Source organism: Salminus brasiliensis, chromosome 25 (assembly GCF_030463535.1).
Source record: "Salminus brasiliensis chromosome 25, fSalBra1.hap2, whole genome shotgun sequence".
Taxonomy (NCBI): Eukaryota; Metazoa; Chordata; class Actinopteri; order Characiformes; family Bryconidae; genus Salminus; species Salminus brasiliensis.
The window spans coordinates 568,213-587,817 of record NC_132902.1 but is presented as its reverse complement, the minus strand read 5'-3'; the positions used below and the strand labels follow the sequence as shown (position 1 = coordinate 587,817).

At 48.3% G+C, this 19,605-nt stretch overlaps 1 protein-coding gene across 1 annotated transcript in view; it reads left to right on the top strand.

Annotated features, from left to right (window-relative positions):
* The window catches only part of sh3bp4a (SH3-domain binding protein 4a), a 33,927-nt gene extending 14,529 nt beyond the window's left edge, over nucleotides 1-19,398 (top strand). The window contains exons 2-5 of the mRNA XM_072671656.1: nucleotides 122-308; nucleotides 428-2,814; nucleotides 16,093-16,281; nucleotides 16,653-19,398. Coding sequence (XP_072527757.1) covers nucleotides 188-308; nucleotides 428-2,814; nucleotides 16,093-16,281; nucleotides 16,653-16,877 — 2,922 coding nt within the window. The 5' untranslated portion in view covers nucleotides 122-187 and the 3' untranslated portion in view covers nucleotides 16,878-19,398. The remainder of the gene's footprint in view (nucleotides 1-121; nucleotides 309-427; nucleotides 2,815-16,092; nucleotides 16,282-16,652) is intronic.
* The last annotated feature ends 207 nt before the right edge of the window (nucleotides 19,399-19,605 follow it).

Below are 19,605 nucleotides of genomic sequence, written 5' to 3'. Positions count from 1 at the left end.
CCAAAGTGTTTTCATCCTAATGACCGTCTAATCTGATTGTGGCTTCTCTCCAGGGATGCAGGCGGAGCGATGTCCTACAAAACAAGGCTAATCTGGGTTTTCCCTGTGCTTCTGTTCACAGCCTGAGATGGACAGCTGCCAATGACCGTGGCAATGGACGGGTAGCGTGAGCAAGGCTAGCAGCAACATGGCGGCCCATCGGATTCGTGTGAGCAACAACAACAATGCCCTTCCACGCTGTAAGTCGGAGGGCACGTTGATTGACCTCAGCGAGGGCTTATCCGAGGCCAGTCTTACAGATGTCAAAGGTCAGTTTATATTCTGTCGCAGTTACAAGGTCAAACAACACCTGAGCTTCTGCTGAACGGTCTAAGAGATGTACTGTGTTGCAACGAATTTCACCCTCCTTACTCTCCTGTCTCCCTAGTGCCTTCTCCCAGTGCCTTGCGGTTGGACAACTCGGAATCCTTTGGGACGGCGCAGGAGGTAGTTGCCATCAAGGATTACTGTCCGTCCAGCTTCACCACACTGAAATTCTCCAAAGGCGACCACCTCTATGTGCTGGACACCTCTGGAGGGGAGTGGTGGTATGCCCACAACAACACAGAGATGGGATACATTCCCTCTGCCTACGTCCAGCCTGTCAATTACAGGAACTCGTATCTCAGTGACAGTGGGATGATCGACAATCTTGGGGACTGCTCAGATGAAGGGGTGAAGGAGTTGGACCTCTTGGGGGAGTGGACTGGGGGAGTGACCCTGAAGCCCCCTTTGCCTTACAACAACAACAACAACCCCTTTTCCATGCAATCGTCAACCAATCCATTCCTGAATGGTTCGGTACAGGGCACTCTTGACCAGAACAGCAATGAGAAGGCGAACCAACACAACAGCATTGATCTTCTCTTCTTTGACTCTCTAGCTCCATCTACTCCCATCTCCATTACCACCAGCAACGGCACCACTAACTTTTATGCTAATAGTATTTTCGACGGCATGCCCACCAGCCCTGTGGTAGAGCCCTTGCAGATGCTCCGCAAGGACAACCCTTTCTTCCGGAGCAAAAGATCCTACAGCTTGTCAGAGCTGTCAATCCTGCAGTCCCAGTCCAATCCTCCACTGCCTTCATCAGGGTTTTTCACAGGTCTTAAGGCACCTTCACCCGAGCAGTTTCAGAGCCGAGAGGACTTCAGGACGGCCTGGTTAAACCACCGGAAGTTGGCCCGGTCGTGTCATGACCTCGACTCCTTAGGGCAGAACCCAGGCTGGGGCCAAACTCAGCCCGTGGAGACCAACATCGTCTGCAAGCTGGACAGCTGCGGTGGAGCCGTCCAGCTGCCCGACACTAGCATCAGTATTCACGTACCTGAGGGTCATGTCGCTGTCGGGGACACCCAGCAAATATCCATGAAGGCTTTGCTGGATCCACCCCTGGAACTGAACAATGACCGATGCACCACAGTCAGCCCAGTTGTCGAGATCAAACTGAGCAACATGGAGATAAAGTCATTCATAACCTTGGAGATGAAAGTCTCCGTGGAAGTAAAGAAAGAGAGTAGACAAATGGCAAGAGTGGTCTGCGTGAGAAGCGACTGCAAAGAGGGTCCCTACATCCCTGTCCCGCAGGCTTACATTTATGGGGACACAGTCCAGGTCCAGTTGGATAATCTGGAGCCGTGCATGTACGTGGCCGTTGTGGTCCAGTCCAATCATATTGCGTTTAATTCCACAGTTTGGGATCACGTGGTGAAGAAAGTCACTCTGGGCTTGTATGGACCTAAGCACATTCATCCATCCTTCAAGACCGTGGTGGCCATCTTCGGACATGAATGCGCTCCAAAGACTCTGCTTGTCAGTGAGGTTGGGAAGCAGGCTCAGTCTGCTCCGCCGGTAGCACTACAGCTTTGGGGGAAGCACCAGTTTGTCCTTGGAAGGCCTCAGGACCTACTGATAGGCATGTACTCCAACATGTCCAATTACGAGGTGAAGGCAAACGAGCAGGCTAGGGTAGTACGGGGATTCCAGGTGAAGCTCGGAAAAGTCAGCCGCCTCATATACATGATCACGTCTCGAAACGCAGACGACTTGTCCGACTTCACCTTACGGGTTCAGGTGAAGGATGACCAGGACTGCATCCTTGCACAGTTCTGCGTTCAGACGCCACAGCCTCCCCCTAAGACCGGAATCCGAGCCAACGGCCAGCGGAGGTTCCTGAAGAAGAAGGATGTGGGGAAAATCATCCTGTCGCCTCTGGCTATAACCACCAAATACCCGCAGTTCCAGGACCGCTGCGTCACGAACCTGAAATTCGGGAAACTGATCAAGACGGTCATCCGACAAACCAAGAACCAGTACTTGCTGGAATACAAGAAGGGGGACGTGATCGCCTTGCTCAGCGAGGAGAAGATCAAACTGAAAGGACAACTGTGGACCAAAGAGTGGTACATCGGATACTATCAGGGAAAGACCGGACTTGTGCATGTGAAAAACGTGCTGGTCTTGGGCAAGGTGAAGCCCATATACTTCTGCGGGCCAGACCTCACCACCGCGATGCTGCTGGAGCAAATCCTGAAGCCCTGCAAGTTCCTCACCTACATTTACGCCTCCGTGAGGACTGTTCTAATGGAGAACGTGGGGAACTGGAGGGCGTTCGCCGATGCCCTGGGCTACGGAAACCTGCCCTTGACTTACTTCTGCAGGGCAGAGTTGGACAGTGAGCCGGAGAGGGTGGCCTCCGTGCTGGAGAAACTCAAAGAGGATTGTAACAACGTGGAGATCAAGGAGAAGAAGTCGTTTCAGAAGGAGCTAATGACGGTAAGTCCTCAATATTCAGGATGCGAGCCCAGGTGATTGTGGAGATGTGTGTGTGAGAGGTTTCAGTATGCATGCATTTGAATGCGATTATCCTTGATTGCATTAACCGCACTCACGTTCCACGTCCTGATTCACGCAAATCACGCTGTGTGTTTCTCTGGATGCATGGCCTCTTCTCGGCCCCGGGTTTAAACCTGGCTCGTTCAGGGCTCCTTATCTGCCTTGCACTGATTAGTGCTGAGGGCTAGCAGGCTAATTCTGATGAGAGTGCACTTGGCTGCTCTGGTCCAATTCTCTTATCTACACAACTGTGGAAACCTGCAAGAACAGCAGCAGAAGCCTTGCTTGGCTGGCTCAGACTGTATTGCTGAAGGCGGGGAAAAGAACTGTAATCAGCTCTGCACATGTCGGTGCTGTCACCGGGCGCCGTACGTTTGGGGTTACCGGAGTGCTAGACCTACTGTTTTAATCCGAAGGAAAAACTGCAGAAAGATGCAGGTGAAAAAATTTATAAATAAATAAATAAAAAAACGACATAATCGTTACTGCAGGAGTGCTGACAGCGGAACAAGGCTGCTCTAGAGAGAACCCGGTACTAATCTCAGTGCAGCACAGGGCAGGAAAACGTAGTAAAGTGACGGAAGCGTTGCTAACTGTAACCTGAGGGATTTTCTTTTATGCATGCACCAGAACAACTGACTGACACCCCATTCATAAGTGAGCATGTTTAGAGATCTAGAACTGTCAGTCGTGTCGGGTTTAGGCTCCCTGGATATGAAGGGGCCACACTCAGCCTGGGCTGGGCTAGCACTGCTTGCTGTGTTGTCTTGGTGGAACTATTGGTACACACCGTTGCGACTAGCTTCTTAAACAAGGCCGTCCCATCTAGGGACGTTATGGCAGTGGTGCAGTGGTTCTCAGGGCCCCCTCCCAGATGGTGCACGTTGTTGCTCTGTCCCCTGTTGTGGAGGCTAGATAGGCCTGAAGACCAGCCCGAGAACCACTGCACTGATGTTATTGTAGCTTATCATTGCGGCCTGAAGAGGTTAGGGCAGTGGGTCCCAAATAGGTCCTCAGGCCTATCTAGATGCGCCACATTTTTGCTTGAGCATCTGGGGAGGCCTGAGGACCAGTGAAGTTATTGTAGCTGTAAAAACGTTCTGGTGGTGGTCCTCAAACAAGTCCTCCGGCCTCCCCAGGTGGTCCCCATTGTCGCTCAACCCCTATGAGTCGTAGGATTGGATAGAACAAAAAAACAGGGACCATCTGAGAGCATAGTTAGGGCAGTGGTCCTCAAACAAGTTCTCCGGCCTCCCCAGGTGGTTCACATTGTCGCTCTACCCCTACAAGTCTTAGGATTGGATAAGGCAAAAATGGGGATCATCTGAGAAGGCCTGAGCACCAGTCTTGAGAATCACAGCATAGTTAACGCAGTGGTTCTCAAACTAGTCCCCAGGGCCTATCTGGATCTGATGTGGACCATCTGAGGGCCCTGAGGACCAGTTTGAGACTGCGCCCTTACATTGTCCTTCTCCACTGAAGGCCAGTTTGGCCTACGTTTTGCTCTGGGACTCTCGAGACCCTTGCCGAGGGCAGAAAAGAAAACCCCATCTTCCCCCGAAGGCGGAGTAGACTGCTCCATGCTAGTCGGTGCTCGTGGAAAAAAAAAACAAGCGATGTGAGGTTTGCCACACTGGGGGGGGGGGGGGGGGGGTTCCTCTGAAGTTTCAGCTGGGACAGCTGTCTCGGTGGATGCATTCGGTTCGACGAGTGAAATCAGATAGGCCTGCTGGTATTCCGGTTTTTCAGAGTTGCCAGCGGGTGAAAACATGAAGTCACTCTTTGAACCGAAGTCTGTCGGGATCATGTGTCTTTGAAAAGTGAGCATGGGATGTTTTCTTAAGCCCTTCACATCTATTAGAGCCGAAGCATGGTACGAATTTTTATCCGGTCGCTGAGAGCCGTGTTCCTGGTCACGTGGCCTTTTCTCGCTGAGCGACTTTAGTAAGTTAGCCTTAGTTTTACGGTCCATCTTCTTTCGCTTCTGGTCGATTTTGAACGTATGTAAGAGGACTGTGTGTTTCCTGAGGGGCGTTTGTTTATTATCTTGCAGTCAGTTGAGTTGAGCGGGTGGTCTTCTGCGGTCTCTCGTTCGTCTGTCCAGGAGAAGTCATCTGATGAAGGGGAAACTTTATCATCCTCGGCCTGCCGTGGTTTTAAAGCTTATGCATTTGTCAAGCGGCGACGAGGCAATTATTCTTCCGTCCGTCTGCAAACGGATAGACGCTGGTCTTTTGTGATGCTGGATTGATTTTTAATTTACAGCCCGTGTTCCCTGACTCGCCACCATTAGTCTTCGTCCTTTCTCCGTTGTGTCATTGTTTAGCTGTTTGTCTGCGTACGCATTTCGCCATATTATCTGAAGCCCGCTGGCATTTTCCAGATGTGAAAATAATGAGACAGGGGGCTTTTTACGGTGGGCTTAGCCTCCCGAGCCGCTATTAGGCTCAGCGAAAGTGCTGCATCATTTAGACTGATTTTCGCCTAATGGTTCGTCAGCAGACGGTTAGCTTAGAAACCTACTCCTAGGGTTCTTTGAGGGGTTGTAACTAATGGCAACTCAAAAGAACCCTTAGGATGCTTTGATTCGTAAGGTCTTTTGCAGAAACTTCTATATACACCAAATGGACAAAAGTATTTGGACACTTCTTATTCATTGTATCTTCTTTTTTGGCGTATCTATCTCTACTGTCCGTAGAAGAATTGTGAAGAAACATTGCTGTAAAGATTTGATTGCGGTCTTCCACAAGAGCTCCCTCTATCATTCCAGAGAGCTCCACAGCTCAATGCTGGGGGGCTTTCTACCCTCTAGCCCACGTCTGGAACCGATAGGTTCATCAGGTTGATCTGCTCAGCGACTTAAAGTAGCTGAATGCGCTCAATAGAAGGGGTGTATTAGGGTGTCCACAAATATTTGGACGTATAGTCTAGCACCAGTGTTAAAAGAGAGAGAGAAGAACATCCTAAACCCTGAGGGAACCTTTGGCACTGAAACGTTGGGTGATGGGACTAGGTGATCCGAGACCAGGATGATCCAGGAGAGCAGATTCAGCCGTGTTGCAGGTACGAAGCTCTCCAGCCAGCAGAGCGAGCGGTGGGTTCGTGTGAGGTTGGCTGATGTGTTTGCCTCTGTTGTGTTGGGTTAAAATATTTATGCTGTTCAGGTCGGGGTTGTCAACAGTCAACAGCAAACCACATGCTCTTCTGTTGCTGGGCGTGTTCGGACAGGCTGTTTTTGTTGCTGTGCGGATCGCCCAAGCTTTTCTCTCACAATCAGTTTGGCCAAAGACCCCGTGGTTGGGGTCGACCTCGGTCCAGATCAGGTCAATAAGATCCTCTTAAGGTGCTTTGAGGAACCTTCAGGTAAAGGTTTTTCAAACAAAAAGGTTCCTAAATGAGAGCAAACACCTTAAATGTTTTGGACAGTATGGACAAAAGTATTGGGACACCTGCTCATTCGTTTCTTCTTGTAAAATCTAAAGCTATTAAAAAGAGTTGATCCTTCGTTTGTTGGAGCGACAGTCTCTACTGTCCAGGGAAGAAGACAGTGTGTCTACTAGGACTAAGATTTGATTGCATTCTTAGCATTACTTAGAGCAGGATGTTGGATAGATGATCACCACCCGACCTCATGATCCCCAACTCCCCATTAACTCATTCCATTAAAAGTACTGGATGGAGCTCCACCACCATCATCATCCCAGAGAACACAGTTCCTCCACTGCTCCACAGCTCCTCAATGCTTTATTATACCCCTTTATTAGGCAGCATGGAGCCAATAGGGTCATCAGGGTATTCTAATCCAGAAGGTCCTATTCTATTGGCAGACTACTGTCTAATAGCCTGGGTGTGGTGGGAAACGTCATTACCTGTGGCTGCTTTAGAGGCTGATGGGAAACCCGAACCCTCCACTCCGCTCTCCTCAGCCAGGGTGTCAGTTTTCGGGGGGTGAGGGTGTTTTCCCACCGAGGTTTGCACTGAGCCGTTACCACCCCTCCACGCTTTCTGGGAGCGTACGATCTGGAGCCGGGCGCCTTTCCCTGATTAGTGCTGACGTCCACTCTGCTCTGCTCGGCCATTATGTTTCCTTGTTTTTCCCTAATGATGCAGCTTCCCCGCCCCTGCCTGGAAGTGTCGAGGTGTCGGATTATGGTTGATCACATTGACCTTTTCCCTCGATCAATAAACAGGGCCCAAGGAATGCCACTGCAGTCGTCCGGTTAGGATGGAGGATGCTGTGATTAAATAAACTGATTTGGGTTCTGCACCGGTCACCAACACCACGACTCGAGGCGCTCCAGATGTTGATCGCCAAGCATCTTTCAGCTTGACCGGCCAATCGGTCATACCGAGGTGTCGAGGGCGAGGCTGGATCTGTATTCCTGTTCTAACGGAACTTCACTCTGCTGTGTTCTGATACCGAGGTACTGGGCTGAGTAATGGACTCTCGAGACTCTGGTATCCCTATATTGAGGTCCTAGGATCTAGTTGGGCTTCCCAAATGGGCCCCATTATTGCAATCCACCCTACACCCTATCTCACATGGGTTCCATTTAAGGGGTGCCCATGTTCAACCCTGGTGGGCATCCATATGTTGGACCAACATGGCTAACCCTAAAGACCCCACATGGGCATGTTCTCTGGGGTGATGGCACTCACTCCATCCAGTACCTTTGGGGTATGAGTTGGCGTGCCAGAACTAGCCATCCACCATGGGCCTTAATGACCTCATTGATGCTCTTTCTGATTCTTGTAAGGCTGAATGCAATCAAACAAGGCCTTCCCAGGAGAGGCTGCAGTGGCTCTTACTGCAGCCGGCAGCTCTGAACTCCCAGCTAATGCCCTTGATTTCAGAGGAGCAGGGAGCCAGAGCAGGGATCTACGCACTTCTGGACAGTCTAGGGTAGTTGGCAATACCCATCCTCACAGCTATGGTGCTATGCTGAGTTCACACTGTTGATGAGGGAGGCTGCGTTTCCCAGCAGCCATTGAGGACGCTAATTTCTCTTGGCAGGCGTTTTCCTTTTTGCCTGTTGAGCCGGGCTCTGGTGCCGCTGGTGCCTCCAGCCGTGGATGTCTGATGTGGCTGTCACAGGCTGGTAGTGTGTGTGTGTGTGTGTGTGTGTGTGTGTGTGTGTGTGGAGAGTCAGGTGACAGGTGGAATCTATCTGAGAAATGTTGCGTAAAGCCTGGCTCTGATAGGGCGCCCGCAGAGGCACCCTTTCGAACCTTAACGTGACGGATGATGTCGCTCAGCTGGCAGAGGGATGAAACCACCCATCACTCCTCGCCGCGAGCGCCGCTAACTGTCTGACAGCTCGCACCGAGGAGAAGCGCAGGCGTCTGATGCTGAGGCTTTAAGCAGACCTTTTTAGTGCTGCATTACATGTCCAAATGTTTGTGGACACCCCTTCGAATAAGTGCATTTAGCTGCACCCAGGTAGTTCCACACACTGCTACAGCTCACAGTGAGAGCTAGCCAGGCTAAAGCACAGCCTCCAAACATGGTGGAGGTAGTTTCACACACTGCTACAGCTCACAGTGAGAGCTAGCCAGGCTAAAGCACAGCCTCCAAACATGGTGGAGGTAGTTTCACACACTGCTACAGCTCACAGCCAGAGCTAGGCAGGCTACAGTACAGCCTTCAAACATGGTGGAGGTAGTTTCACACACTGCTACAGCTCACAGTGAGAGCTAGCCAGGCTAAAGCACAGCCTCCAAACATGGTGGAGGTAGTTTCACACATTGTTACGTACCAGGCTGTTTACTGACTGCTACAGCCAGTATGGTACTGTTTAGACTGTGGGGGTTGGGGGGTTTTGACTGTTGGCCAAGAAAAGTATGTGGACGCTTTGTAGCATAGTTTGCTAAGACGGGACCTCCATGTTTGGCAGCAGTGCTCCAGAATTACTGGAAGCCAGTGCTGTAAGTATCTGGACACTGTTAGCATTGTGCCTTGTGCAGTTACAGGAGCCTCAGCGGTGGTACAGCTTGTCAGTCAACACCGTTTTCTGGCTTCTGCACCTCGGCCAGTGAATTCAGCCGGCAGCGAGAGACTCCTCAGATCCAGACCTTTGCCTTGTGTTGATGCAGGTCAATATTCTGCTGTAGATGGAGCGGAGGTATTGGGTTCATTTCACCTGCTGTTAGAAGAACGAGAGAGAGAGAGTCCTGCCTCACTCCCTGCTGTTTGGCTGATGTGCATTCTGCCTCTCTCTATCTTCCTCTCTCTCTCTCCCATTTAAAATTTGTGAGGCGGCTGAACTGTGGGCCGAGATAACCGCATCCAAGAGCTTCCAGTCACACAGGTCAATTCCACCTGTCACTCAAGCCTGTCAGACGAGCTGCAGCCATGGTCAGTGACGAATGGGCCAGCGGTCCCATTTGGCCGAGTGGCCCTCATTTCCTCCGCTTCAGACCCCATTCGTCTGCTCCTAATGGACCCTGGCGCGTCTGGGTGCGACCTGAAGAAAGTGGAATTAGTGTCCCGCGCCCCATCAGGGAGGAACACCGCCGCGTCTTTGAGTCATCCGCTGGGCCGCCGACGGACGGTTGCTTTCAAATGCTAATAAAGCACTTCAGATGTGCCGGGTTCACAAAGCGCAGACGGGCTGCTGGGGGATGGAAGTCAGTTTTGATTTGACGCCCGGTTTGTGGACAGCAGTCGGCGTGACGAATCGATGCAGGTCACATAAAAGCAGTTGGTTTGGAAAGGCTTCACGCTTTCCGAGCGATCGAATCGGAAACTGGGGGAGAACTGGGAAGGCACTTCTGAGTGATGGCATGCTGGGTGTGTATTAGAAATAGTACTGAGTGAACCTGAGGGGTAGGTCTCAGGTGGTGATTGGGACCAGTCACAGACAGGGGTAGGTCTCAGGTGGTGATTAGGACCAATCACAGTCAGGGAATCAATCTCAAGTGGTGATTAGAACGAATCCCAGCATGGGATCAGTCTCAGGGGGTGATTGGGACCAATCACAGTCAGGTTTAGGTTTTATCAGGTGGTGATTGGAAACAATCACAGTCAGGGGTAGGTCTCAGGTGGTGACTGGGAACAGTCACAGTCAGGGGTTGGTCTCAGTTGGTGACTGGGACCAGTCACAGACAGGGGTTTGGTCTCAGGTGGTGATTGAGACCAATCGCAGACATGGGATCGGTCTCAGGTGGTGATTGGTCCTAATCACAGCCAGGGGGAAGGTCTCAGGTGGTGATTGGGACCAGTCACAGACATTGGATTGGTCTCAGGTAGTGATTTGGACCAGTCACAGACATTGGATCGGTCTCAGGTGGTGATTTGGACCAGTCACAGTCAGGGGGTAGGTCTCAGGTGGTGATTAGGACCACTCACAGTCAGGTCTAAAACCAAACAAGGTGATGATAAGGACCAATCACACTCATGCGGAAGTCATAGAACATAGGTTCTATATCTCAGGGTTGCTGGAGGTTTCACAGCCTGACTAGAACTCTGCAAAGTTCTGCGGATGTTTTTTTTTGTTGTTTTATTGGGGGGGGGGAAATGATCAGATCCCATTTTGAGACCCATTCCTGCAGAGGTCCAGATCGGTCCCACTGATTCACAGCCTCTTTCTGGCCGCCTGTAATGACTTTTCCAACACTGATGTTTCGACAAGCATCTGCCCCAAGTCAGGCCCAATTTATTGAGCTAGCCAGCTCTGCGGTGGACGTTCCGAGGTGTTTGTCCAGTCGCCTCCGGGCACAGATGGTTTGGTTCAGCTGGGGTGAATCTCCCTCTATTTTTAACGGTTTCGACAGAGTTAGCGCTGAAACCTGATTCAGCATGCGAGCAGGTGGGAGGGCCACATCCTGGGTGTCCGGCATGCTAATTCCAGACTTTTCATTCCAGAGTTTCATTCTGAAAGGCCTTTGTCGGAGCCTTTGACTGACAGGCGCAAGAATTCCAGGCATTCCCGAGGTTCTTTTCTCGGAATGGAAATGAGGGTCCCTTCATTAGTTCAGAAACTCGGATGACTGCCAGCCACGCTTGAGATGTTCTTGTGGGATTCCAAGTGACTGTTCTGGCAATGTAGTTAGCATTCCAGTGGCTCTGGAATGAGGAGATAACGTGACGGTGTCTGGTGGTGGTGGTGGAGGAAGAGGAGGAGGAGGAGGAGGAGGACGGTTAAGAATGCACAGCCCCTGTTAATGAACTCCAAGTCTCCAAGTACTCGAGTACTAGACCCTGAATGAGGTTGTGACTTCCATGTTTTCATATACTTTAGGATGTCAGAACATTCCAGCGTTTTCCATTTTTCCTGCTCTGCATTTGTAGCGGATGCTTGATTAGCACAGACCATCATTTCATTCCTTGTCGAAAAATGAAACACTCTTTCTGAACAGGTGTTTATGGAAAATGAACCGCAAAAGTCCAGAGGAACAGCTCTGAGAAGATGTTCTCTGATTTACTCGCTTTATGCCGTATTTCTAAGCACTTATGTACAGAACTCAGCAAATACCACTATGAATTATTCAGTATCCACTATGAATTATTCAGTATCCACTATGAATTATTCAGTATCTACTATAAATTAGTCAGTATCCACTATGAATTATTTAGTATCCACTATGAATTATTCAGTAACTACTATGAATTATTCAGTATTTATTATGAATTATTCAGTATCCACTATGAATTATTTAGTATCTACTATGAATTATTCAGTATCCACTATGAATTATTCAGTATCCACTATGAGTTATTCAGTGTCTAGTATGAATTATTCAGTATCCACTATGAATTATTCAGTATCTACTATGAATTATTCAGTATCCACTATGCATTATGAAGTATCCACTATGCATTATTCAGTATCCACTATGAATTATTTGGTTTCCACTATGAATTATTCAGTATCCAGTATGAATTATTCAGTGTCTACTATGAATTATTCAGTATCTACTATGAATTATTCAGTATCCAGTATGAATTATTCAGAATCCACTATGAATTATTTAGTGTCTACTATGAATTATTCAGTGTCTACTATGAATTATTCAGTATCCAGTGTGAATTATTCAGAATCCACTATGAATTATTCAGTGTCTACTATGAATTATTCAGTGTCCACTATGAATTATTCAGTATCCAGTGTGAATTATTCAGAATCCACTATGAATTATTCAGTGTCTACTATGAATTATTCAGTATCTACTATGAATTAGTCAGTATCCAGTATGAATTATTCAGAATCCACTATGAATTATTCAGTGTCTACTGTGAATTATTCAGTATCTACTATGAATTATTCAGTATCCAGTGTGAATTATTCAGAATCCACTATGAATTATTAAGTATCTACTATGGATTATATATTAACAATGCTATACTAATTAGTATCCTGTATGAATTATTCAGTGACTCGTAACTGTGAGCCGTGCTGTTTCCTCAGCCCGGGCTATTCCAGCCAATCACACTGAAGGAGGTTTCCCTCAGTTACCCCAACAAACCCAAAACTGTGCTCCTATCACAGACCTTAATGAAGGGGCGTGTCCGTGGGGGCGTAGCTACACCGTTCTGAAGAGCTGTCCGTGTTCCTTCATTTTTAGAAGGCCCTCACCTTAACCACGGTTTGACGGGCTGTCCTGTTTACGCGACACATCAATAACGGGCCTCAGAGAAGGTTCTGGAGTCTGTCTCCCCCGTCTCTGACAGTGTGTGAATAATGGATGTGGAGAGAGTCCTCCGGGCCCCCTGCCGCTGTTCCTGTCCCACATTTAATGGATCTTCTACAAGATCAGCCGCTGACAGCCCTCGCCGGACACGTTCCGATAAGACGTCGCGTGGAACAAAAGGGGCTCAGAGTTTCTGCAGGCCATCAAAGAGCTCGCTTTCAGCTCCGTGTCCTGGGATTCGCCGGAATTCAGGCTCTGTGATACAATATGTGAAAGCCTGTTGGACGGGACTGGGGGGGGGGGGGGGGGGGCGGGTTCTAACACTATCTAAAAGGTTTCTATGGTGATGCCATAGTAGAACCCACTTTGGTCCCATAAAGAACCCTGTTTGTAAATAATTGATTTAGAACCTTTACGTCAACGCAAGCCTCTAAAAGGTCATACTCACATCTCCATGACAAACATGGGTTCTCTAGGGAACCAAAAGTGGTTCTTTACCAGTTTTTCAGGGGTTCTTAGCACACATTTATCTCTATTACAAACACGGGTTCTTTAAGGAACCAAAAGTGGTTCTTCACTAGTTTAAAAGGGTTCTTAGCTCGCATACATCTCTATTACAAACATGGGTTCTTTATGGAACCAAAAGTGGTTCCTCGCTAGTGTAAAGGGTTCTTAGCTCGCATATTACATCCCTATTACAAACATGGGTTCTTTAAGGAACCAAAAGTGGTTCTTTACCAGTTTATCAGGGGTTCTTAGCTCGCATACATCTCTATTACAAACGTGGGTTCTTTAAAGAACCAAAAGTGGTTCTTTACCAGTTTATCAGGGGTTTTTAGCTCGCATACATCTCTATTACAAACATGGGTTCTTGATGGAACCAAAAGTGGTTCTCCGCTGTGCCCAGACCTTAGAACCAAGCGCCACCAGCCTTATTGTCCGGTTCTAGCTAACCAAATCGGAGCCCGCGGGCCGTGAATGGAGTCTGAACTTAGGCTGTGGGCTCAGTGAGCTTGTAAAGGCCTGAAGTGAGTCAGAACTACGGTTCTGCGAGGAAGAACATCGGACGTTCTCGTCAGAAATGTAGCGCGGGGGGGGAATCCGTTTATCTGAGGAAAATTAATTAGGCGAGCTCTAAGATAGCGAGGTAAATAACAGCCCCGGTCCGCCGGGCTCGCCGGGTTTGTTCTGCTGGAACGTCCGTGACATTTCACTGTAGCGTCCGAAATGTCAACCATCAGCACAGCCGCTGCACACACACACACACACACACACACTCACACACACTGAGCCCAAAAAACTCCTCAAACGGGCTCCTCCTGGCCCGGACCCAGATGCTTCATTAGCGGAGCGCAGAAGAAAGAGAGCAAATTACAGCCAGAGAGAGAGAAACTGAACCTCTGAACCTCTGAACCTTGGACAAAAGTATTGGGACGCCTGCTCATTCGCTGCTGCTTCTTCTTCTAAACAAATCATGGGTATTTAAAGAGTCTCTCCTGGTTTTATTACAGTAACTATCTCTACTGTCTCTACAGAAGAAGGCTTTGTGGTAGAGCATTGCTGTGAGGATTTGATTGCTTGCAGCCACAGGAGTGTCAGTGAGGTCAGAATGAGGCCTGGCAATAGCTTCATCAGGATGAGTCCTATTCTATTGGCAGTACTTCTTCTCTACAGGGACTAGATAAGCTGTGTGTGTCTGCACATCTGTGTCAGCGATGGGCAGCTGCATCAATTTGCGTTCATTTGAAGGGGTGTCCACAAACTTTTGGACACATGGAGTGGAGTGAGCGTGCACAGTAACAGGAGGTGTAGTGTGTTTATGAGCGGGCGTGTCCGTGTTTGGCTGCTGCTGGGTGTTAACACTGTTACAACAAGAACCAGAAGACATCATAACGTCCTCTGGTTTCACACACACACACACACACTTATGCACACACACACACACACACACACACACACACACTTCCCCGCCCGTTGTCTTCCTCCAGCTCCGATTTTTCTTTTCTTCTCCTCATCCCCCCCATTCCTCAGAGCAGAGTGGGGATTACCCTCGATTCTCCACAGACCCACTCTCACTCCAAATACGGCAGGTTTGTGTGTGTGTGTGTGTGACAGGAAACAGGACTGGCAGTGTGTTTTGAAGGATGCAGTTATTCATCCATGGAGAGAGAGAGAAGGAGGGGAGAGAGAGAGAGAGAGAGGAAGGAGAGAGAGAGATCGAGGGCTGCGAGAGAGAGGGAGGGGGGGGCGAGAGAGATAGAGAGAGAAGAAGGAGAGAGAGAGAGGAAGGAGAGAGAGAGATCGAGGGCTGCGAGAGAGAGAGAGGAAGGGGGGAGCGAGAGAGATAGAGAGAGAAGAAGGAGAGAGAGAGAACGAGGGGTGCGAGAGAGAGAGAGAGAGGAAGGGGGAGCGAGAGAGAGAGAGAGAGAGAGAGGAAGGGGGAGAGAGAGAGAGAAAGAGGAAGGGGGAGCGAGAGAGAGAGAGAGAGAGAGAGAGAGAGAGAGAGATTGACTCAGAGAGGAAGAGAGAGAGGAAACAACAGAGGCAGGCATGTCCTTGACTTCCTATGGCTTGTGTGTGTGTGTGTGTGTGTGTGTGTGTTGCTCTATATGCACTATATGTTCAGAATGACTCTATGAATCAGATACAGTATGACTCCTTGAATCAGACACAGTGTGACTCCTTGAATCAGACACAGTGTGACTCCTTGAATCAGACACAGTGTGACTCCTTGAATCAGACACAGTGTGACTCCTTGAATCAGACACAGTATGACTCCTTGAATCAGACACAGTATGACTCCTTGAATCAGACACAGTATGACTCCTTGAATCAGACACAGTGTGACTCCTTGAATCAGATAGAGAATGACTCTGTGAATCAGATACAGCGTGACTCGTGAATCACACCAAGTGTGTTTAGAGTTGCATAGTTGTGGTTTGCTGCTCTTTGTGTGTGTGTGTGTGTGTGTGTGTGTGTGTGTGTGTGTGTGTGTGTGTGTTACACTGTGTGGGTGTTCTGAGCTCCAAATGGAAATATATCTCAGTGTGTTCATTGTGTGTGTGTGTTTATATGAGTGTGTGTGTGAGAGATAATTATCTCTAGCTTTTCTGTGTGTGTGTGTGTGTGTATGTTTGTGTGTATGTGTGTGTGTATGTGTGTGTGTGTGTGTGTGTATGTGTGTGTGTGTGTGTGTGTGTGTATGTGTGTGTGTGTGTGTGTGTATGTGTGTGTGTATGTCTGTGTGTGTCAGCACTGTGACAGAGTGAATTTGGAGAAATAAACCCAGCCTGTCTCGGCCAATCAGAGAGCTCTGTGTTTGTAGTTTGAGGAATGTAAACTGACCGCCGCTGGACGTGACTTCACAGCAGCCCTCGGCCTGTGCGCTGAGACGCCAGTGTCCGTTCTCCACACACACACACACACACACACACGAGGGATATTATTACATACAGATATAAGCATATGACATATATTAATATCACGTGTGTGTGTGTGTGTACACAGACAGTCAGATAGACAGATATATGAGCCGGGTGTCCTGATGCGGTATGAAAACAAGCATGTGTGTTTTCTGTCGTCCCCCAGGCTCTGCTGAAGATGGACTGTCAGGGTCTGGTGGCCAGGCTGATTTTGGACTTTGTGCTGCTGACCACTGCTGTGGAGGTCGCCCCACGCTGGAGGGAACTGGCCGAGAAACTAGCCCGAGTGTCCAAACAGCAGATGGAGGCTTATGAGGCTCCGCACAGAGACCGGACAGGAGTGGTGGACAGCGAGGTGAAGCAAAACACACACACACACACATTTCAGGCTGACCGCTGGCTTAAAGCGATAGTTCAGGGGGGAAATCGAACTCTGACTTTCTGCCCTCCTGCCAGAAACGTAGTCCATCAGACTACAGTCCAGAAGAGTGGGAATATAAAAGAACAGTCCAAAACAGTGTGAATGAAAAAACGGTCCAGAATAGTTTGAATGGAAAGGAACAGTCCAGAACAGTGTGAATGGAAATAAACAGTCCAGAACAGTGTGAATGTTCCTGTGAGGAACATTCTAGAACCTGTTCTCTAGGAACCTCTTTACAACCTCTTTATGTACAAAACCTGATGTCTGTCCGTCACCGCTCACTAACGCTCTCTGTCCTATCACAGGCCATGTGGAAGCCGGCGTACGACTTCCTGCTGACGTGGGCAGCTCAGATCGGGGACAGTTACCGCGACGTGATCCAGGAGCTGCACCTGGGCCTGGACCGCATGAAGAATCCCATCACCAAACGCTGGAAGCACCTCACAGGTACCCTCATCCTCGTCAACTGCCTGGACATGCTCCGGAGCTCTGCCTTCAGCCCCGCCCCTCAGGACGACTTCGCCATCTAGAGGACACACCCACTACCTACCTGGACTCCGCCCCCTCCTCACCCTGTCCGCACATTCCTGGAGGACACGCTAGACTTTCACCCTGGACATCTGGGGTTTCTTATGTATTGTCAGAAAAACAGCTGTGACAACCACCACCATGTTTTACCTCAGTGTGGATTTTTGCATCCCCCCCGCACCCCGCCCCTTGTCCCTGATAGGACACATAGTAAGTCAATCAAGCCAAAATGCTAATGTGGTTTCAGTATAGCTGTATTTTGAAGCTCTGAACGGCGTTTTTATCAGGTCTCCTCCTTTTGCGATACATATATTTTTTTACAAACTGTGGCACAGTGACAATTTGTAGAATCACTTTGACACTTTTTTGTCCAAAACAAATGAAGAGCTTGTTTGTCCATGACGTAAAAGCCTGCGTTTCACCGTAGCACCCCCCCTCCCCCTACGTCGGACCCTCCCTTATCTGATTGCCAAATGATCGTAAGCCTTTCCTTCGTAAGTCTTTACCGGCATGTTCCACATTTCACTGCTAAATTCCAGCTGAAAACGCTTTACTACGAGACACTGACGAAGTCGACGTGTCCGCTCTGGTAAGGACAGATGGACAGTCTGAAACGGACCTAAAGGTCAATTGCGGTAGGATGCTAGGTGTGAATTAGCGAGAAACGTGTTACGCATTTTTTTTTTTTTTATTATACCGAGGTTCTGGCGAAGGTCTGAAAGTGTCGGAATGTCATTTCGCTGTTCAGAAAAGTCGCTGGCGATTAATTCAGATCTATTCTGCTTGCCTTGGGTCAGAAACTGAAGCTAAAGCCAAACAAGGAAGACCATGTTAGCATTAGCAGTGCATATTAATGGTATCTGTCGGGGTCTAGAGTAGCTTAACCGAAATATGTCCCCGGAACGTTTTACTTTGGACGAAGCAAAAAACCCCCAAAACAAAACAGTAAAGTGTCAGAAAAGGGGCTAACGGTCAAATATGGAGTGGGCCGAGGTGGTCAGTCAGAGGTCCAGCTCAACCTGGAGCTAAATTTTAATTAAACTTAATTAAGTACTTAAGTCTGGAAGGAACCAACAACACTTTGGAGTCAACCCCAGAATTTCTGGAATCGAACAGCCCATGTTTCTTCAAGCTAACCATCAGCATTGCCCATTTTCGGCTAGCATACCTTGCTAGCATTTTTTATATTTCAGTCCAATTCAGCTGTGTTAGCTAGCACAGGTTCACACAGGTTCTGCCGTGTCGCCCAAGTATCAAAGCCCGTAAAAGTAAAAAACAGCAAAACGCTAACTCTGCTAGCCTCCCCACAGACTTCCATTCATTACGTTAAGCTAAGAGCAAACAGAGCAGGAAAAAACTGACCATCATTTAATTAAATTTAGATTTTCTGGACTCAAACAGCCCATGTTTCTTCTAGCTAGCTAGCTATCAGCATTGCCCATGTTCGGCTAGCATACCTGGCTAGCATTATTTTATAGTTAAGTCCAATTCAGCTGTGTTAGCTCACGCTGCTAACACAGGTTCACACAGGTCGTGTTTACACAAGTAAAAAAAGCAAAACGCTAGCTCTGTTAGCCTCCCTATAGACTTCCATTCATTATGCTAAGCTAAGAGCAAACAGAGCAGGAAAAAACTGACCATCATTTAATTAAATTTAGATTTCTGTGGCCAAAGATAATTAAATTGACATTATCGACACATAATAAAAAAAATAATCGATTCCAACACCACAGAATATCTGAAATCGAACAGCCCATGTTTCTTCTAGCTAGCTAGCAGCATTGCCCATGTTCGGCTAGCATACCTGGCTAGCATTTTTCATTTCAGTCAGATTTAGCTGTGTTAGCTAGCACAGGTTCACACGGGTTCTGCCGTGTCGTCCAAATATCAAAGCCCTTAAAGTAAAAAATAGCAAAACGCTAACTCTGCTAGCCTCCCCATAGACTTCCATTTGTTATGCTAAGCTAACTATCTGTAGCGCTGCTTGCTGAGAGGAAATGTAGAAGCCTGTCCGACATTTGATGGTTTTCTGACTGAAGGGAAGTAGATCGATGGTTTTAATTGCCAAAATGGTTCATTGTTGAAGTGTTAAGTTGCAGTATTATTAATCGCGGTCCACTTGAATCGTGTGCGTCTCTATTTATGTGTTTAGGAGATGAGTAGATTCGGTTTCTTTGTACTTCTGCTGTTACGTGTCTCTATTTCCACTGATTTATTTGCTTGTTGATCAAATTATCCATCAGTTCAATGCTGTATTATTACGTTATTTTTATTTTGTATAATTTTTTTGATTTCTAATCTCAGTTGCTGGACGTCCAGCAGCGATCCGGCCTGCCTGCTGTGTCCGATCAGTGAGACTGTCTGATCTGAGAGAAGTCTGGCGCTGACTCTGGGGGAGATTTGTAGGCTGGTTCGTCTCACATGTTGTCTTAGTTGCTGCCAAACGTTTAGCGATGTTTCCAATCAGATGTGCTGTACATTTCGTTCTGATGGACTCAATAATAAATCAACTGTCAGCTTTTACACAGACGACCCGACCTCAGTGTGTGTGTGTGTGTGTAGGGGGGTGGGGGGGTAGCTGATAAATTTGGTGGGATACGATACCAGGAGCGTCACTGTGTAAACAAGGTAGTGTTTATAACCTTCAAAGAAGGAGTTTCAGTCTAATCTCAGGCTGCACTGTAGCGTTAGCACGTTAGCGCAGACAGTCATATCAGTGTTTCCTTGAAC